The sequence below is a fragment of the Dipodomys merriami genome, unplaced genomic scaffold, assembly GCF_024711535.1.
Source record: "Dipodomys merriami isolate MVZ:Mamm:240054 unplaced genomic scaffold, mDipMer1.0.p SCAF_25, whole genome shotgun sequence".
Taxonomy (NCBI): Eukaryota; Metazoa; Chordata; class Mammalia; order Rodentia; family Heteromyidae; genus Dipodomys; species Dipodomys merriami.
Window position 1 is genome coordinate 17,875,950 of NW_027203937.1, and position 21,402 is coordinate 17,897,351.

General features: G+C 51.0%; 1 protein-coding gene across 3 annotated transcripts in view; it reads left to right on the top strand.

Moving 5' to 3' along the window:
- Pde2a (phosphodiesterase 2A) overlaps positions 1-21,402 on the top strand; it is an 89,865-nt gene that overhangs the window by 13,337 nt on the left and 55,126 nt on the right. For 2 of the 3 annotated variants that reach the window (XM_070035084.1, XM_070035085.1), the window contains exon 2: positions 14,990-15,059. In XM_070035084.1, coding sequence (XP_069891185.1) covers positions 14,990-15,059 — 70 coding nt within the window. Of the gene's footprint in view, positions 1-9,553; positions 9,572-14,989; positions 15,060-21,402 lie in introns of those variants that run through there. The other variant, XM_070035086.1, reaches the window with a different exon arrangement.

Below are 21,402 nucleotides of genomic sequence, written 5' to 3' on the forward strand. Positions count from 1 at the left end.
GTGAAACATTCACTTGGGCTCTATCTCCAGGCTGCAGGAGAGCAGGGTGTTCTAATGAGATCAAGGAAGCTCAGATGCACCCAGGAGGTACTACGTGTTGCCTTGCTAATTGGCACTGAGTGAAATGAACATTTGTACATGAACACCTACTATGTGTACCACCCTTCCTCTATTTCTATGTGGCTATTAATCTGCCTAGTAGTTCCTAATGTGAGGCTCAAGAAGGTAGAGATGTGGCATCTCTTGATTTTTGTGCCTGTCCTGAGGCTTGAACTGAGGGCTTGGGCACTGTCCTTGAGCTTTTCACTCAAGGTTAGTGCTCTACCACTTGAGCCACAATTCCACTTCCAGGTTTTTTTTAAGTGCTTAATTGGAAATAAGAATCTTATGGGCTTTCCTGCCCAGGCTGGCTACAAACCATGATCCTCAGATCTCAAAACCTGAGTAGCTAAGATTATAGGCATAGCCATTAACATCTGGCTGGTTTCTTAAATAATTGTTTTTTGATGTATAACTTACATATAATAAAGTTATTAACTTAAAGAGAATAAGTTTTAATAAATAGTTATCATTATTACAATCAAGCAAAGAATTATTATCCCTCCACAAGTTTCCTATGCCCTTTTGTAGTGATGTGTGTGTGTGGGGGGGGGGGGTTGGGGATGACTTTCTTTTTTGTTGTTGTTGGTCATGAGGCTTGAACTCTGGGCCTGGGAGTTGTCCCTGAGCTTTTGTGTTCAAGGCTAGTGCTCTACCACTGTGAGCCATTGATCCACTCTGGTTTTCTGGTGGTTAATTGGAGATAAAAGCCTCACAGACTTTCCTACCTGGTTGGTTTCAAACCACAATCCCATGATCTCAGCCTCCTGAGTAGCTAGGATTACAGGCTTGAGCCATCAGCAAGGCCCTCACATCTCAACCTCCTGAGTAGCTAGGATTACAGGTGTGAGCCACCAGTGCCCAGCTGGGGATGACTTTCTACAGGACTGTGAGAGGCACTGGCCAGGGCACTTAAGAGTAGTGCAGCTTCTGACATGCCAGAGACTGCTCGCTTTCTGTAGGTCCTGATTCCTGTAGGCTAGCCTGGGTAATGAGGCCAGGCCAGGGGAGGGATGCTCAGGTAGTGGCTCTTGATGACAACACCTGGAAGGCAGGGCTGCTTTGGCGGCAAGAGGTGATTTCTGAAGCCCAGAATGAGTGGCAGGGAGTAGAAAGAGCTGATTCTTCCACAAACCTGCCACATCTTGGACCATGTGTGCCTGTGGCTCTGGTGGTCATAAGTTGGTCCAGACTAGAGCAGGAGGCTAGTAGAAATGACTCTACTTCTTCCTCCATCTTTCCCCCATCCAGGGGTCATAAACCCCTCTCTGTGGGTTAACAATTCCCTGAACAGAAGAGGGGCACTTTTGTTCCCCAGCTCCAGAACTAAATATTAAAGCAATTATGTAACTAGCAATAAATTACTTAAAGTAGTGACTCACTCTGCTTAATTAGAGCGCAAGCAGGGAGGGCTTAAGGTATTTTTAGAGTACACACCTCACTCCCTCCTGTGGGGTGGGGGCTCTGCAAGGTGGAGGTGGAAAAAAGGCTGGGAGCTCAGGGGAGTGCTCCAGGTGTCTGCAAGGAGGTGGAAGGTGATCTTCCATCCCACTGAGGCCTTCACAAAGAAAGATCAAGTCAGTGCAGCAGCAGGGAATCCAGATTAGACTCCAGGATCACCTTTCAGCTAGGATTACTGAATAAATGGCAGTGACACTAGATTATACTCTCAGAGAGCAAGGACTTGGCATGTGACTCCCCTCTCTACCCAGGAACTGAGCAAGAATGAGACTTAGGAGATAGACACATCTGGGGTTAAGTCTTGTCTTAGTTGGTCACTAGCTGGGTGTCTTAAGCAGATCCCTCCCTTTTTAAATCACCCTAGAGCTTTGATGATAAAAAGACTGTAATTTTCATGTTGACCTGGAAATGCATCATAGTTGCTGCGTGCACAAGAAGATCCCTGTGATGATGGTTAGAGCCAATACCCTGCAAATCAGGAATCAAACCTGTTCCATTACTACTTCATCCTTGGTTTCATTCAGAGGATCGCACATACTAGATGTTCAATAAATGCTTTATTTTGTTACTTCATTCTAGTTTCATTCCCATGCTTCTGCTCAGAAAAATTCTTTTATTTCCCTGAGGTTTTGTGGTGAAGGAAATAGGCAACGTATGTATGTATGTGATGTGTGGGATGTGTGTGTGTGTGTGTGTGTGTGTGTATCTTAGGTGAATTGGCTCCATTTCCAGATGCCAGTCTGGACCTGTAGAGTTCAGGACCATGGACAGCTCTTGTCCTTGTTGATTCCGGGGGTGATCATCTAGCTGCCAGGAAAGTAGCTAGGATGGGAAGATTTGCTGTTTTCCATCTCTACAACTCAGGGTGGAAGAAAGAGGAACCACCAGACCTGCATCAGGGGAGGTCCGGACTCTCACCCATCATTACCCTGAGTTCAGAGGACATTAGAATAAGAGTGGGTAGGGCATCTAGAGAAGGGCTACCTGAAGGAAGGGACCTGTTTGGCATATGTCAAACATGGTAATGATTGTCTCCCTGCAGGTTCTTGGTAAGGATTAAATGAGCATGTTTTTAGAGATACTTGGAGTATGGCTGGCATGAAGGGGCATAGCATCTGGGCATGTTGCCTTCCCCTTCTCTTCATCCTTCTTTCTCTGTGTTATGAAAAGGGACATTCCCTTTAAGGGAATGTGTTATGAATGTGTTATGAAAAGGGACATTCCCTATCAAAGAGCTCTGGGCTTAGACACCCATCCACAGAGGCTGGGAAGAGAATGTCCCATCTCCTAGGTCACTGACCTGTGTATTTGGATGGAACTGGACAAAAAATAGGTATCCATGGACAGTAGAAAGATCTATGCTACTCCTTATGGGAATCCTGAAGATGCAGAGGGGAAGACACAGCTCAATTAGGGTGATGATGTTTAATCGCTGCCACTCCCCAAGGCCCCAAGATTCCTGTCCCCAGTAGCCATTCTGATGAGCTCTGACCAGCTCTCTTCACACCTCACTGGAGTGCAGGGCTCGGGTTATGAATTAGTGATGACAGCATCCAGCATGCTATGACAACCTGCCTGATGCGCTTAGCCTGGATTGGTGCAGATTCAAAGGCCAGAGACCCCTTTGGTTCTGGGCCTTGGTACTGCTGTGAGTGGTGGGGGCTGGGACCAGTGGGTGCTGGGAAGATAAGTATGAGGTGCCGAGGGAGTGGAATAGAGTTTGTGTAGATCGTCGAAGCAAAGGATCTGGGGATAGTTGTTTCTCTCCTTCCCTTCTCTTTGCTCTCCGTTCCATTTCTCCTTTCTGTAACTCTCCTCTTCTTACTCATTCTCTGAGCCCTATCCCTATTTGAGGCCTGGCTGGCCTCACACTAGGGGGGCTTCAGGGAATATGGTACCTTGTAGGAGGTTCCTGACTGAGCTCAGCCAGTGGCTTACAAGCAGCTTTGTAGAGGAGATAGTCTTCTGGTGGAAAGGTGAGGTCTGGGGGTGAAGCAGTGGAGTATAGGGGAGAGGCCTGAAGGTAGGATGAGGAAATTGAGGCAGTAAAGGACTGGGAGAAGGAAATGTAGTCAAGAGCTTACAGTTTGTCACACAGGCAAAGAGGAGTTCTAAAGATTCTTATTTAATTTTTAATCAGGGGGTTCATTTTAGAGATGGGAAGACCAAGGCTCTGAAAGAGAAAATGATCCACTCAAGTTGGCTTTGGTTATTAGAGACAGAATCCACAAGATTTGCTGGGGTTCTGGTAGACTCCAACTAGGACCTCTGGCTTCAGACTCTCTGGCTTGGTAACCATGGTCTCCATAAGGAACTCTGTGGGTAACTGTGCTATCAATTTGAATGCAATTTGCATAGGCCAGAGCTGTGTTGAAGACTCTTCCTGCCTGTTAGGCACACTGGCCTTAGGGTGAGGGCTGAGAATAAAGGTGTCATCAAGGGAAGGATCTGAAATTCAAGGTCTTGGTTTAGATCATGAAGAGGGGCTGGGAATGTGGCTTCGTGGTAGAGTGCTTGCTTAGCATGCCTAGCATGAATGAAGCTCTGGTTTCAATTCCTCAGTACCACATAAACAGAAAAAGCCTAAAGTAGTGCTGTGGCTCAAGTGGTAGAGTGCTAGCCTTGAGCACAGAGAGGCTCAGGGACAGTGCCTAGGCCCTGAGTTCAAGCCCTAGGACTGGCCAAAAAAAGATCAGGAAGAATTAGCTGGGTGCTGGTGGCTCATGCCTGTAATCCTAGCTACTCAGGAGGCTGAGATCTGAGAGTCGGAGTTCAGGAAGAAAAAAGTATGAGACTCTAATCTCTAATTAACCACTTAAAAGACAGAAGTGGAGCTGTGGCTCAAAGTGATAGAGCAAAAAAAGCTCATGGACGGTGCCCTGGCCCTGAGTTCAAGGGCCACAAATGATTTAAAAAAAAGATCAGGAAGAATTAATACCAGAAATGGATTCAAATTAGGTCTTCTGGCACACAGTCCAGCCCCTCTGCTATATCCCCTCCTTTGCCACCCTCCAGGGACTTTTAGCTGAGCCAGTCACCTGTAGGCAGTGGTTGTGTCCCTGGGTCCTGCTTGCTCTCCTCCAGGCCCTTCCTGGTTCCAGGGCCTGTTGCTGGGCCTACTGTACTGATAGCTATTGGCAGAGAGAGTCCTTTAACCTCATTGTCCTGATGAGGAAACTGAGGTCCCAAGTAACTCATTCAGGGTTACAATAGGTCAGTGGCTGGGCTGGGTTTGGCTGCCTGGCCCTTGGCATGTCTTCACTTCCCCATCTCACGTCTCTCTCCCTGCCTCTCCCCCATCCGGTCCTGCTGTGCAGCATTGCTGGGCCTGCCAGCCTTGATGGATGGTCCTGCAGCTCAGCCTCCCTCCCATTCCTCTCCGGATGCTGGGCTGTTAGCCTCCTAATCACCAGTCCTGCCTAGTGGCTGCCAAACCATTCATTTCCACCACCCCCCTCCCTCAATCTTGCTCAGCACAGGTGGGGGGGGCGGGAGGGGAGGAGAAAGGGGACACAGCAAGTCCCCCGAATTGAACTGGAGAGTTCAGCTGCAGCCTTCATTTTAGGGGACTCTATGGTTAGGGAACAGCCTGAACCTCCTTGCTAGAGTGCCAAAAAGAAAAAAAAATCCCTCCCAGATCTCCCAAGGGACCTACCCGGGCTCACACCCACACATGCTCACATAAAAGCTTTTGTGTGTTGGAAAATTGTTGTTTGCCAAGCATTGTGCCATAACTCTGTTTCTAAGTACATTCATCCTCTTCTAGGGGTGCTATTGTGAACCCCACTGTACAGATAAGAATGCTGAGACTCAGAGAGGTTAAGTGACTTGCACAGCATGCATGTTCAGGACAGGAAGTAGAAGAGGGGCTTGAAACCATGGATGGCTCACATTTTGTGCTCACAACTGCTCTACTGATTTGTGTGTGTGTTTCCACACCCATGGGTACACTGTACACTCGTGCGTACATGAACATGACCTGTCCATCAGCCATTGTGTCATCCATGCACCTGGTCCAAGTCCCTGGGGAGTGAGTAAGGAGAAGGGTAAGGTTGTGGAGGGGACAAAAGGCACTGTTCATTGTCCCCAGGCTGTCCCTGGACTCTCAGTCTCTCTGTGACACTAGCTGGGTAGGGGGGGGGGGGGGAAGAAGCAGCCTCCAGGCAGTGGGAAAGGGAGGCTGAGAGGCAGATCAATCGATCCCTTCAGTATTGCCTTCCAGGAACTGGGGCCCCGGGGAACGTGGTGCTGCAGGTCGATTTTCTAGGCTGTAGCCCAGACCCAGCGTACAGTGTGTGGGGTGAAGCAAATAAGCAGCAGCCTACCCACCCCAGCCCCTTCTCCTACCTTCTACTGCTAGTCCCACGTTTTTCCCTGCTCCCCTGCTCCCTCTTCATTGTACACTAGAGATTCAGGCATTATTGACTCTACCCAGTCTAGCCTGGCCCCACACAAGACTTGGGTGACGAGGTACACCAGAGCTTCAGGGAGGTGGAGTCAGCCCCTGGCCTTCAGAGACCTTCATGGACAACTTAATGAGATAATGAATATATTGCTCTCTGCGCTCCGTGCTGTGGGGCACGTAGTAGGCACTTAATTAGTCTTCATTTTGTTCCTCCCTGAGGCATCTAGTGAGACAGAGGCTGCTGCGGGTATATGGGACATCTCTGTATAGCACTGAGCTCTAAGCCCTGTTACATCCTTCTTGAGAGGACCCTGAGCAGATCTGGTTATCCTTTTCCTGGCACCCCTTTACCTTGGTTTCTACAATGGTCCCCATACATGCTTTGGCCTCAAGGGATCTGGGTTTAAGTCCTAGTACAGCATTTGCAGGCTGCTGCTGGTGGTTAAGGCAAAGTGCTTCCCTCTGGAGCTTCAGACTTCTCATCCAAACCCCATGCAGAGTGAAGATTAAATGAGACATCGTCTGCCCCCCCCCCCCCCCAGGAGCCAGGTGACTTTGGCTTCCTCCAGAGCCCGACTTCCCGTGTCACAGTCCTTGAATGGACAGCAGTGGCCATCTCTCCACTGGGAAGCCTGCTTCCACTTTGGTGCCTAGTGCTGAGACAGGCTCTGCTGCAGAGGAAGGAAGTAAATATCCCAGGCTGGAGGACCTTTATCTTCCGATTTCTGTCTGCCGTCCCTCCCCCCCCCCCCCAACTGCCGTCTGCTCTGCATCCAGGGCTGCGCTGGCCTGTCTGCTCTCTGGCCTTCTGACTTTCCAGTTCTCTCCTTTTATTACTGCCTCTCTATTACGTCCTGCCTCAGGCTTATCTCCCATCACGTGTCGATCCATCTTTGTCATTTCCCTGCGGCTTTCCCCCATTCCCCAGAGTTGGGAGTGTGTCCTTTCTCAGAATCAGTTCCTCTGAGCCATGTGTCTCTGGCTATGTCTGTTTTCACCTTTCTGCACCTCTCTCCTGGGTGTTTTTTTTTTTTGCCTTTTATAATAATCTTTGGACTCCCTTTGTCTGTCTCTGCACATTTCTCTCTGCCCCTCACTCTGGGTTTCCTCTCTCAGGTCCTGTCTGGTCTTCACCTCCTACCCTTATAAGCCCTGCCAAGGCAGCAGGTCCGGCTATCCAGCCCCTGGGGGAGATGTAGGCCACCCTCCTTCTATATTGCTGGCTGACTCGGAGGCCCCTGACAATGTCCTCCACCCCATACCATGCTTTGTTGCTAGGCCTTGGGCTAGCAGCACCTGGCTTCCATAGCGACGGGTGCTTGGAGACGAAATGCTATATCTCCCAGTCCCACTACGGGAGCCTTACCGATCGAGTGCCTTTGGATCAATCGGGAAATGTGGCTGGGCTCCAGGCTGCCTCCAGCTTGGAAAGACAAGAGAAGAGCAGACAGTGATATATATCTTTTGGAGCTTGAGGATTCCCTGGGGTGGGGTGGGGGGCGGTAAGAAGAAGCCACTCAGATGTGTCCCTTAACCCAAGAAGAGAGCCAGAAAGAAGGCCCCCAGATCTTCTCCTAGGACTCAGCCTGTTACAAGGGGCAAGAGATGAGGAGTTGGGAAGGGGCCAGAGTCAGAGTGCTACCTTACCATTTCTAGTCATGTGAGTTTAGATAAATGGTCTCAGTCTGAGGGCCCCGTTTTCCTCAACTGTAAAGTGGGACTCCTAAAGATGAAATGAATGAATAGATTGGGTGTTAGAAGATGTGTCCCTTTCCCCTTTAATTGACAGAGAGGAAGGGCAGGTTCTCCAGGTGTGGGAGTGTTGTAAGCAAAAGGGAAGGAAGTGGTCACCATGGCTGTCTGTGGTTACACAGGTGCAGAGTTCTGGGGTTAGACTGAGTCACCCACACTGCCTCTGCCAGTATGCCCGTGCTCCTCACAGCTTTTAGGAGGGGTTGTTCATTTTCTTGGATTTCCCCAACTTGTGAGCTCAGAAGCCCCCATTGCAGGCATAGCAGGAGTGCTCAAGGACCTGCCCCTTCTCTGGTGTTCACAGCCACTCAAGTCCACAGACCAAAAGGTTTCGAGAGGCACAGAGACCCAGATGTTTGAGTTCTGGAGTCACATATTCCAAGTGGTAAGGAGGATAGAATGCTAGGATCTTGGGTTTCTGAATTCTTAAGGCTCCAGGTGCTAAAGATTCACAGAATGTAAGAAGCATAAGCTCTTTCAATAATAGGATATTATTACAGAAGCTCTGAATTAATTTCTTTCTTTTTTCTTTTTCTTTTTGCCAGTCCCGGGGCTTGAACTCAGGGCCTGGGCATTGTCCCTGAGCTTCTTTTGCTCAAGGCTAGCACTCTACCACTTGAGCCACAGCACCACTTCTGGCTTTTTCTGTTTATGTGGTACTGAGGAATCAAACCCAGGGCTTCATGCATGCTAGACCAGCACTGTACCACTGAGCCACATTCCCAGCCCCTGAATTTCTTTCTTTTTGGAGTTTCTTGAAACCTTGAAGCCACCAACCTGCCTAGAAAAATGGTTTGCGTTAGCAGGGTTTTCAGTGCATAGGTCCTTGCTACTTTTTGATTTCTTGCCTCAGAATTTCTGATGGATTCAGCTCTAAATAGTCCTGGAATGTGTAATATCTTGGAGTCAGAGACTAGTTGCAGCTCCCAAGGCACTCTTGGAATAAAGCTAGGCCAGAAATAGCGGGTAGTTGGGGTGCTGGGTGGCCTGGTGGGCTGCATCTGTGGGCAGGGTTCTGGACAGCTGCCCTTGGAGGAGGACTAGCCTGCCAGCCAGATCTCAGGAAGAAACCTCTCCATGTACTACTTCTGGGGCAGGAGTCCAAGCTGCTCCTCCTGGTCCTGCAAACTTCAAGGCAGTGGGTGCCCAGAGTTGAAGAGCTGGGATGGGGAGGGAAGGGGGCCTTTATCTCAGTTGTACAGGGATATAAGGAATGAGAGTGCTGGGGGGGCATTCAGCAGGGAGTGTGGATAGGAGAAGGGAAGCTGTGGCTTCGTGGGGACATCCTTGAAGGATGCACTCTGCGACTCGTGGGAGCCAACCAAGGAGTTCTCTGGGCTGTCTCTGCACTGACATTGCTGTTCAGGTTGGGGCCCCTGGCCACCTAGGACCTGCTTCTCTTCCTTTGTCCTTTCCAACTTCCCTTAGGAATCCCAGGCTCCAGCATGACAAGGCCATGTTGTGGGAGGAGTCAAGGTCAGGCAGGGTCATCAACTTGGGAAAAAGTTGGCTTGGAAGAAGGTGAGCCCCCTGTCTCTGGCAGGGCGCAAGCAGGGCCCAGATGGCCAGTTATGGCAACTTCAGAGAGGGCTTCAGAGGTGGTAGACGAAAGGCAGCCTGGAGGCCTCTTCTCTGGGACAGTCATGTTCTGTGTCTTTGGCTCAGATGGTTCCACATTCCAGATACCCCTGAGCTCATAGGGGGTTATTATAACCTAGCCTTTGTGATAACGTAGGCTTTCCTCTCTGTGCCCGGCCCCAACTGGGCCTGGGCCATGGAATTGCTTCAAACCCAGCCTTTGCCTTGAGAAGCCCAGTCTGATGGGGGAGGCAACAGAGAAATAAACAAACCTGGGTAAGTCCCATAAATGGGAGGATGAATGGACTGAGAAAAAAGTTCTACTACTGATTCCTGGATGTGTTTTTGAGCAATTCTTGGCCAAGCCTAGGCTAGGGGATATGTTTAGTGATCAAAATGCAAAGCCTTGGCCCGGGGCTGCCAGCATAATCAGGTGATAAGCACCTCCAGTCCTCTGTGAGGCGCTGTCTGCCTGGGGAACTAGCCAGAAGGCAACATGGCCACTGTGGAAGGGAGGTTTTCCTTTTCCCCTGGTAGAAGTCCTGGCAGGCCAGGAACAGGTGCCTAGTCTATCCTGGGGGCAGTGGGAGGCAACATGGGTGAGACCGTGGAAGAGGTAAAGCTGGGTGTAGGACAGTAATGGGCATCGGGAAGAAGGAATCATTGATACAGGTGTGCTCACCTGTGCCTCTGTGTGTGTGTGTGTGTGTGTGTGTGTGTGTGTGTGTGTGTGTGTGTGTGTGTGTGTGTGTGTGTGTGTGTGTGTGACCCAGGGCATCCTTGTATAGAGGAACAAGGAACAATCTTGGAATTTCTAGGTGATGGGGAGCAGGTACTAATGTCTACAGTGTCTCCTGTACCTCAGTCCCCCCCTGAGCCAGCACACCCAGGCCTAGAATCTCATGGCTTTTCTTCCTCCCAAGGGTTATAGAGCTGCCTAGCTGCTGCTTCCAAGGCAAAAGTGGATACAAATAATGAATGAGCAAGACCCATGGCTGATACACCGACTCCTTCCTAGGCCTAGTTCACTCATGATGCTCTTCCAAACTCAGAGCTGCTGCCACAGTCCAGGGCTGGCATATGGAGCACAGGGTCCTGGAGGGAGCAGGGCTCACAGGGATGATGGCTGCCTCCTGAAAGCTCCTAACATATCCTATGCAGAGCCCTGAAAGAGGATGCTGGGACCTCTGTAGTCCACAGACTATGGAGATAAAGTAACTTCCTGAAGTACCCAGGGCCAAGTAGGCACCCAGGAAGAAGGGGCCAGATATTACTGAGCTGTTGAGGATACAGCAGGGGGTAGGCTTCCTGATACCAGAGATGGGCAGAGGGTGCAGGCTTGGGGAGAGGTGAAAGACCCCCAGCCAATGAATTTATGGGTACAAAAAGAGAGCTGGGGAAGTCCAAGTCTTACCTGCCTTTGATCAAGTGGCCGGGCATGAATTTAAGTCAGTCAGCTGGGTTTGAATTTTGGCTCCAGTGTTTACTGGCTGTTTGACAATGAGCAAGTTACTTAATCTCTCTGTGCCTCATTCCTCCTCATCTATAAAATGTGGCCTACCTTGTATCATTGTTGAAAAGTAAACAAGTTGGGCTCTGGTGGCTCAAGCATGTAAACCTGATACTCAGGAGGCTGAGATAGAAGGATGGCAGTTTATAGCCAGCTGAAGAAGAAAAGTCTGTGAGACTCTTATCTCCAAGTAACCAGCAAAAAGCCCAAAGTGGAAATGTGACTCAGATAGTAGAACTCCAGATTTTTTACAATTTTTATTGTTATTATAAAGGTAATATACAGAAAGGTTACAGTAACATAAGCCAGGTAAAGCATACATTTCTTTTTCTTTCTTTCTTTTCTTTTTTTTCTTTTTTTGGGTCCGGTCGTGGGCCTGAACTCTGGGCCTGGGCACTGTCCCTCAGCTCTTCAGCTCAAGGCTAGTGCTCTACCACTTGAGCCACAGTGCCACTTCTGGCTTTTTTCTTTTTGCTTATGTGGTGTTGAGGCATCGAACCCAGGGCCTCAGGCATGCAAGGCAAGCACTCTACCACTGAGACCTTCCCAGCCCAAAACGTACATTTCTTTTTGGACATATCACCCAGAACTCCACATTTGAGTGAAAAAAAAAGCCCAATGAAAGCATGAGGTCTTGAGTTCAAGCTTCAGGATCAGCAAGGAAGGAAGGAAGGGAGGGAGAGAGGGAGGGAGGGAGGGAGGGAGGGAGGATAGGAAGGAGGGAGGAAGGGAAGGAAGGAAGGGAAAACATGAAACATAAGGTGTTCAACAAAGGTTCTTTTTTTCCCCCCATCAGTCATGGGGCTTCAACCAGGATCTGAGTGCTGTCATTGAGCTATTTTCACTTATGGCTAGTGCTCTACCACTTTGAGCCATAGTGCCACTTTTGGTTTTCTGGTGGTTCATTGGAGATAAGAGTCTCACAGGTGTTCCTGCCCAGCTGGCTTTGGTCTGTGATCCTCAGATCCCAGCCTTCTGAGGAACTAGGATTACAGGTGTGAGCCCTGGTGCCTGGCAATAATTTTTATTTTTATTTTTAAACTGGATTTTTTTTAATTTTTTCTTTCTTAGTAGTGGGGATCGAACCAAGGATGTGCACTTGCTAGAAGAGCACTTCACCACTGAGCTACATCCCAGTCCAATTCAACAAAGGTTCTTAAGTGTTGAATAAATATTAAATCCTGCCAGCCTCAGGTGGCCGCAGCCAGCCATCAGGGGCCAGCCTTCACGCTTCCTCCCTGGGATGAAGGTCAGACAGGGATGAGAGATGTCTAATCCAGAGCTTTCACACCGGGCAGCGAATTAGAACCACATTATAAAATATATCTGGGATGAGAGTTTCAGGCCTCAGCAATCTTAAATGCCCCCAATGATTCAAATATAAGCCAAGGAGAAACAGGATAGGATCACAGAATATGGACTTGGAGCAAAGGCAGGGGTCTCCTGGGAGTGGAATCCAGCCTTGGAAAGAGTCATTTTCTAGATACGAGAGCTTGGGAAAGCCTGTGACTTTCAACCTGGAGGAGCCTTGCTTGTCCCTACTTAGGGGAGGGGTTCAAGAATGCTATGAGCGGTTGTAAGCAGTGCACTTGCTTGTTTATTGAATCTAGAGTGCTAACCTTTCATGGATGAGATCATCAAGACTCAGAGAGATACAATGGCCTGCTCAAAATCACACAGCAAATCTATGACACAGTTAGGACTCAAACTCTCTGAGGAATGCTTGAATCTGAAAATTTGACCCAGAAAGAATCTGAGTTGAGGTTGACATACAGCCTGCACCTGGGAATCCAGCCACTGAACTGCAGCATGAGAGACTCAAGTAAATTTAGTAAATAACTTCTGAAGAGACAATGCTGAAGAGGCCCTGAACCCAGGAGCTGGTAGCTGTGCCAGGCCAGGGTTGGCTCTTGAGTTTAGGGCTGAAAGAACCTCTTCTCAAGAACAGGAGGCTGGCCAGTGACCAGATAAATACCTCCTGGGCACGTGTGTCTCATGCAGGCTATTCAAGGCCCAGGACTGAGCCAGCGACACATGCTCAGGACTTGCAAAGAGATTGGTGCATCTGGTGGAACTCAGCCTTAGTCTGCCCTATTGCCTCAAGCAATAGCCCTGGAATTGACCAGATCCTTCTCAAGAGGATGAAACTGAGAGCCAAGAATGTCATGGAGACCTGTTTTAGGGGGGAACAGAACCTTTGCACATCTTTTCTCATGGAACACTTTTTTAGGTGCTAATAACTAGAGCAAATTGCCCTATTCTGAAGATGCAGCAAAATACCTTCACTTGACCCAGATCACTTCTACCTCATTTCTCCCTGGGCCTGACTCCCAGGAATGATACAAAAGGGCTCCAGTTGGCCCCTTATTGATAAGCAAACTCAAAAGAAAACAGAGGGGATTGGCGATTGGGTGGCACTCACAAAGGCCTAGGAGTGAAAATGAGGCAGTCACTGAGATGAGTAGAGAGAAAATTGTCAATGTAAGGAATGATGAGAGGAGGGTCAGGACAGGATGAACAAGCCGGGGTTGAGTTGCAGAAGGCCTCACAGGTCAAGTTGAATTGGAGTTTGGGCTTTCCGTGCTAGCAGCAGGTAGCCACTGAAGGTACGGGGAGCAGAGGAAAAGGCATACCTTAGAAAGGAGGGTGGACATGGAAGGTCACTCCATGAGCTAGTGGGACAGCCCTGCTGCCAAGGCTTGTGCCAGGTTCCTGGATTTTGTCCAGGACTGGGCTCAGTGACTCAACAATGAGGAAATTGCTCCCCAGGGGGAGAAGACCCAGATGAATCACCCCAGTGAGGTGGAGAGGCTGGGGGCTTACTGAGTCACCTTCCAAGGGCTGGGGGGTGGGAGACGTTGAATGGGCAGGGGGCTGGGCAGAGGGCAGAATTCAGGTCACACTTTAGGAAGGGCTATTAGGGTTCCATTTGTTTCCCCACCATTCTGAGTTTGAGCCTCCTTGGCAGTCCTGTGAGCTGAAATGAAAACGAAGACCCTGACAGGTGTAGAGGGGATCTGACCAAGGTCATGCAGCAAGTCGCTGGCCAAAGCCAGGCTAGATCTACTAAGCTCCTGCGGCACTCTAGTCAGGGCCCATCGCTTGGAAACTCAAGGCCGGGAGGAAACTGACGGTCGAGGGCATGGAGGTCACCCGGGTGACACCCAGCCATCTCCCCTTCACCACACCAGTCCACAGCAATTGGGGCCGGGCTGCTCGGCCGCGATGCGACACCAGGGGGCGCGGGAGCGTCACGGCTGCAGCCGGCGTCCGAGCGCCGAGGCCGCTCTGCGGAGAACAGCGCTCCGGGGCGCGCGGGTCCCCCCGCGGACCTGCAGACCGTGCGACCCGGGCTCGTACCTTCTCCAGTCTCCTGGGACGCCGATGCAGCCCGGCCTGCAAGTTCTGGGGGCCCAGTACCTGCACCCCACACTTAGGAACAGCGCGTGTGGGGCGCACGTGTCTGCCCAAGCAGATTCGCTCCTGCTTCAGGGCTTGTCCCTCCTGGAGCGACCTCTAAGATCCTCCCTACCTTCTGGACTGGGGGGAGAGGGAGGGAAACTCGGGGGTCCTATACAGGGTCCGAGGCCCCTGTCCCCGGCTCCCTTCACCCCCCCCCCTTCCCATCTCCACCCTCCATCCCCCGCACTGCGGAGCCTCAGGGCTCTGGCCGGGGCCCAGGTCACAGAGTAGTGGGAAGAGGATGTGGTCAGACAGGGATGGGGGCTCCTGGGAGGCGACCCCCGCGAGACAGCGAGAGGAGGGACGACGGGGCAGGGGGCGGGCAGCGGAGCCCGGGGGACAGCTCCCAGGCGGGGACCCTCACAGCGGACAGGCTGGAAGATGGAATTGTCCTGGGAGGGGAGAGTGGGCCGGTGTGTGTGTGTGGAGGAGGGTCTGGTGGGGTCCGAAGATCTGACAGCTGCGAGGTGCTGACCCTGGAGTCGAGGGAGTGGGCGGAGCCGGGGTGGCCAGGGGCGGGGCCGGGGTGCGCGGGGCGGGGCCTGGCGGCTGGGGGCGGGGCCAGGGCGGACTCTCCGGCGGACCCGCCGCCGAAGCTGTTGCGGACGCGCTGACCGAGCGAGCGAGCGCAGCGGCCCGGGCCGGCGGACAGGCGGGCGGGCGTCTGCGAGCATGGTCTTGGTCCTGCACCACATCCTCATCGCTGTTGTCCAATTCCTCAGGCGGGGCCAGCAGGTCTTCCTCAAACCCGACGAGCCGCCGCCGCCGCAGCCATGCACCGACAACCTGCAGGTAGGAGACCCCCCCCACCCCACCCCTGTACCCCAACCTCCCCACCCCCCGCCTTCAGGGCACCGGGAGAACGGGGCATCCGGAGCGGGCGTTCAGCTAGGGCCAAGACCTCTGCGCAGCACGCAGCCGCTGGGCTTCATGATCCTCCCTCCCCTGAACCCCTTGCATCGTCTTCAGGGATGGACCCCCCTCCCCTCCCCTCTCCCCTAGTTCTAGACCCTACTCTTGCACTGGGACTGCTTCCCGTTCCCGGAAGGAGTCCTTGAACCTCCAGATCGCAGCCCAAATGCCACCCTCGGCTCGGAATCTTGTCTGCATCCCAAGCTCCAAACTCCGAATCCACACCGAGAGCTCTGTTCAAGCCTGGGACCCCTTCCTCCCGGCTCAGTTTCCCAAACTCGGTGTCAGACCCTAGGCACTCCCTGACCTTCTGCACCACACTTCGGTTAGGGCTTCATCCCAAGACCCAGAACCTTCCTTCCACAGCCTCCTCTGTGCCCTCATGCAGGTTCCCACGCTACTACCTAGACTTCACTCAGTTCCCACCTACCCAAAGGTACATACCCCTCTCCTGCCCAACTTCTTCCTCCTCTACAAGACCCTTGCCCAGCTCCCTTCTCTCTCTCCTGGAAAGGAGACACCCTAGTCTTTTTCTTTTTGGATGGGGCAGTCCCACTTTATTCTCTGGGTTTTTCTTCGGGTTTTTCTCCAACTCTTGGGCTTACTCTCTGTCCCCTACTTCTCTCCTTTTTGTGGTCTCTTTTGTGTGGCCCTGTGTTGCTCACCTCTGTCTGTTCATTGCTCCAATTTCTCCAGCTATCTCTTTTCTGTGGTCTCTCTCTATGGTCATCCTTACCTTTATATCTGCCTCTGCTTCGGGATGAGGAAGGGACAGGCTCAAAGGCCATGGCTAGTGTTCCCAGGACTCTACCTCTTTCCATGTTTTTTAGGCATGGCATGGTATGGGCTCAGTTCCAAGAGCCTAAACATGGAGTGGGCTACCTTGGCTGGTACCCAGGGTACCAGTGGGTGGGTATCATGTGATATGAAATGGTAGCTGTAACTTGAACCCCTTCATCCTTGCTTTCCCAGTAGTGATTGAGGTGGTTGGAATTTGGGAATTGGGGGGACAGGTGTCTGTCACCTCTGGTGGGTGCTGTCTAGGGCCAGTAAGTCTGGGCTATGTGTGTTTGTCTGAGTATGAGTTTATTTGCATGTATTGAGTGTGTGTTACGTGTATATGTACCATAAATGACCATATCATCATGAATGGAATTGTTCATGGTGGGGGGGGTTATAGTAGGTATGGAGATTGTGAGTCTATGATGTTGCATGCTGCGTGTGGCCTAGGGAGGCACTTGTGGAGTTGCAACTGGGTATATGATTGAAGTGTGTGTGTGTGTGTGTATGTGTGTGTGTGTGTGTGTGTGTGTGTGTGTGTGTGAGAGAGAGAGAGAGAGAGAGAGAGAGAGGGAGAGGGAGAGGGAGAGGGGGAGAGATTTCATATCTATCATTACAGGATAGAGTTGTTATAAGGGCTGCATGGGAAAGAATTATATGTGTGGATGTATATGTTGTTGGTTGCTGTGTGTAGCCAGGAAGAGAAACCTGATAGGGTCTGGTACAGGTTTTATTAGCTATTTTGTCAGAGAGAAGGTGGGGTTTGTGTATGTCCAGGTGTGTTTACGGCCTACTGGATGGCTTGCAGTCCTGGGTTGGTTTGGGAATATTTTAGGGTCTTTGTGTTGGTGTTTATCGTGTGTCTGGGTAGTGACTCTGGATAGGAAAGGGTGTCTCCAGGGCTGAGGGGTGCAGTTCAGCAGGTGTTAGGAAGGGTAGGCGGGGAGGGTGTGAGGGCAGGGTCATCTGTGCTAAGGGGTTCAGTGTGCACACAAACATGTGATATTAGATGTGCCCATTATTTATGCAGGGTGTCTCCATGTCTGGGTGGTGTGTGTGTGTGTGTGTTGAATTTAATTGAATGCATGTGTCTCTGGTTAAGGCGGTGAGGATGAGGTCGAGTGTGAATGTGGAGTGTGGGTGTGTAAGCCGTGTGATTTTTCAGTGGGAGGGGTAGATTCTGTGATCTTTTCTCCCTGTGAGCTGTCAGGGTGTGTGATAAGGAATGTGTGAGGCATGTCCAGTGAGCTAAAGGGGCGTGCAGGGGTGGGAATGTAGAACGTGCTGTAGTGGGTAAGAGAGAGTATGTGCATAAGGCATGTTATGTTTGCCTGTGTGCAGAATACACAGCAGGTGCCTCATAAATGTTTGTGGAGTGACGTGTCCTTGCTTCCCTCCCAATCAGGTCCCTAGAGATACCTTTGGCTGCCCCCCCCCCCAACCCCTGGCTGCCCTACCCTTTGCCCTGCATCCTCTTCACTTTGACCAAAGCCTTTGTCTTGGGTTTCCGGCTGAACAGACGCTGGACAGGCGGGCGGCAGGCAATGGCGTGGTCCAGGAACCTTTGTTCTTTTCCTCTTAACTTGTCCCATATTTGGGCCCAGGGCTTGGAAGGGGTGGGGAGAGGATGCACGTGTCAGCAAGGTCACTGTGTTTACTACCCACTCCCTGTGTTCCACAGAAGGGCAGGGCTGGGTGTGGGACATGAGGCCCCATAGCCAGTGGTGTCCTGGGAGGCACCAGTGCCAGAGTTGTGCTGGGATTGGAGTTGAGTAAATCTGCCAACCATGTGCTTTTTATCCCATGGGGAGCCCACTGCCTTTCTGGCTTAAATTATTTTAGGGTGCTTAGCAGCCAAGTATCCCCTCCTTCATGCTCCCCTCTCCTCTTCCCTTCTCCGTGTTCTTGGGCTGAGGAACCACCAAGAAGATCTCAGTCTAGAGCGACTATTGTTGACCCTACATAAAAAGAGGGGAGCTGGGAGCTGATGGCTCACACCTGTAATCCTAGCTACTCAGGAGGCTGAGATTGGAGGATCACAATTTGAAGTCAGCTGGGGCAGGAAAGCTCATGAGATACTTACCTCCAATTAATTACCAAAAAAAGTTGTGGCTCAAGTTGTAGAGCACTAGCCTTGAGCAGAGAAGCTCAGGGACAGGGCTCAGGTCCTAAGTTTAAGCCCCAGGATGGGCACACAAATAAAAAATAAAAATAAAGGAGGAGAAATAGTCCCTGTCTTGGCAGAGACCCTTCTATGAAAGGAGGGGGGTCTGGTTACTTTTGGGGAGCCTGTAGTCAAGTAGGTGGAGACATCAGGTGTCCCCAGGTCATACTGTCCAGAGAAAGTTGTGGGAAAACCCTGGCAGGCTCTGGGCAATTGTTTGAGAGCATAAAAGCCCAGAACTCAAAGTTGGAGGCATGGATGCAGTCAGTGAAGGCGTCAGTACTGTTTTCCAGAAGGTTGTTGGAAATGAATGGGTTTGGGCTGGGCCTTGGAGGGAATGTAGGGTACACAGGCAAATACAGCCTGGGGAGGTAAGAGATACCTGAGCAACTGGAGAAGGGACCTTGGAGCCGTCAGCATTGTCTGGCTTTGGCTGACCATCCCTGGCTTTCAGCCTTCTCAGACTGGCAAGTCATGTTTTTTTCCCATCCCATGGTCTTTGGGCAGAATCATCACCATTGTTGCCCTCTTCTTCCTCTTTGGATGTTCTTTCTAATTTCCAAGGTCTAAGAGCTGCTACAGAGCCCTTGCTCCAGGAATGATTTAAGTGCTGGGGGTCATTGTGGTGACCAAGTTGATCTCCTGTGCTCTCTCATGGGCATCCTGGGGCAGCTGGCTGCTCCCTCAGTACTTCCCCTAGCCTAAACTGCACACAATTCTACTGGGTTTCATGTCTGTACTCCATTGGGGTCATCTGGCTCCTACCAGAATAGGAGCTCTGCAGAGACCGGATCTGGCCCTGCCTCGCCCCATCCCTGTGTTCTGAAGTTGGCCTGGCATGGTCATCTGATGTTTATAACTGCTTTAGAGGGTTGGCAGCTCAAGTGCCATCTAGAGAAATTGATGGGGACCTAAGGCACATTCTCATCAGATCCTCCTCTAACCAACATTCCCAGAAGCCAAGAGAGGTTAGGTGGCTGGTCCAGGTCACACAGCAAGGTAGTAGAGCTAGTACTGTTGTCCAGCTCTCCTGGCTGCCAGGCTGAGCTCTGGCTCCAGCACCATGCTGCTCTCTGGCTGGCCTCTGTGCTGCCTGTGGCGGGTAAATGATTATTAATGACCCCCCTGGCAAAGAGACAGGAAACACTTCCCAGCCACAGCTGGGGAGCTGCTCCCTGCCAGTCCGACAAGCAAACCCGCCCTGGCCAGGGTGTCTGCCTTGATACAGCCTCCATTCCTCTTTGCCTGATTTGCTCTTCTTAACTCGCCCCAACCTACCTGACCTAGACCTCCTAGAGGTAAAGGACAAGAAGAGACAGAGCTTTTCCCCTCTACGTCCTTGTTCCACATCGCTTTCTCCAATTGGACTCATTTCTACTTTCTTCCTTGCTCCTAAGAAGTAGATCTTCCTCTAGGAAGCCCTCCCTGGGTGCATGGCCAGTCCCTCCAGTGGCTGCTTCAGTGAGATCAGAGGGCATTGACTCTCCCCCACTGCAGAGTCTGTTCTTACTTTGATGGCTCTTTCTGGTGGCCCTAGGGCTGGCCTGGACACTTTCTGAAGCCCCAATCTAGTTGTTGCCTTAGAACTGACACAACAGAAGATGCTACTCACAAAGGGTGGGGTGGTTCAAGAGGTAGAGCACCAGACTTGAGGAGGAAAAGCCAAGTAAGAGCACAAGGCCCCAAGTTCAAGCCCCAGTACTGGCACACAAGAAAAAAGAAGGAAAAGATAAAGATGTCCCCATTGCTTCTTCCAACAGCCCTTCAACCAAGTATAGGGGTCTTTATCACCTCTGAGCACTTTTGCCTCACCTGTCCAAGCCATATACAATGGACCACCATAGATATCCTTCATAGATGGACATTAGTGTGTACCTACTGTGTACAACAGGAAGAGTGGGTAGAGATGAGCAAGCTCCCCACATATTCCCTAAGCAACACTGCTTCAATGTGGTGGGAGCTCAGAACTAGGCGCCAGGCTGGGAAGGGGGCATCGATGGAGGCTATGCTGGTAGAGTGTGTGGTGTGGGTGTAGATCCATGGGCCCTCATTCAGCATAGAATGGAAGGAATGACATGTTGGGAACCTCAGGAACAGAGAATCTGAGAGCTAAAGGATGAATCAGGAGCAAGTTCTGGAAGGGTGAAGGGGAGATAGTGACTGAGGCAGCTGGGTAGCAGATAGAAAGAAGAATACTTATGTTCATTGGTCCCACAGTTTCATGCATGGAGCTGGATCCTGGACCACTGGGTGGCTGAGTGGGTGGGATTGAGGGGGTAGGACAAGAAACATCAAGAGATGAGAGATATGGTTGTATTGGGCCAATCTGTGCCAGACTTACAAGCCATGTTAAGGACTATGGATGCTTTCCAGTGGGAAACAGCCCAAGGGAGAGGAGTTCAAAGGAGTTTGTGAGGGAGATCCCTGGACCATGGGTGGAGGTGAGCGCTGATGAGGCCTGGACAGGGAATGATCGAAGGATGCGTGGTGAGGGACAGCTGGGAGATGGAGGAGGGAGTTGATCAGCTGTAGAGGTGGAGGTATGGGAGGAGAACACGTTGCTTTGAGTGTCTTCTGGGCACCACACAACCTGTTTGAGGTCAGGAGGGAAGACAGTGAATCTTGCTCCTGGGGGGATTGGAAGATCCTGGTAAGGCCTCCCAGGAGCTCACCAGCATTGAGGTTAGCCAGGGATTTGGATATCTGGACTGTGCTCAGGGCTACTAAGTCCTTAACCAGAGCAGGATCTGCTCTGGGCAGAGAATATTCAGAACTCAAAAGTTAAAACAAGCTCTGAAATGTAATGCTTAATAAAATTCAAATCCAAAAATGTACGGGTGCCTTCCAGAATGAGTAGATTTATGAAAATTTATGAAAATGCTAAACGTTATGATCCTGCTCATGTAAATTGCAAGCCTCAGCTGCTTTTCTGGACTTTGGATCAGGCTACCTTGAAACTAGCTCTGATGGAGCAGGACCAGGCCCTTCTTGATCTGAGAGCCTGCCCTCCCCTCCAGTGGGTGGCTGGGAAGGGGCAATCATTTTGCTCTTTTTTGTGTGTCCCTCATCCTGAAGGAATCTAAAATTGATCATGTGTACCCCCATTCATGGTTGCTTAAATTTGGGGGAACCAAGGGTAGAGATGGCAGCAGGGGAAGAAGCCAAAAAGCCCAAAGAGGAAATAAGAGAATTGAGACACAGCACTACCCAACACAAACATGGACATCTCAGAATGCAAAAGTGGCACATTTCCCAGAATACCAACATGCTGAGGTCTGA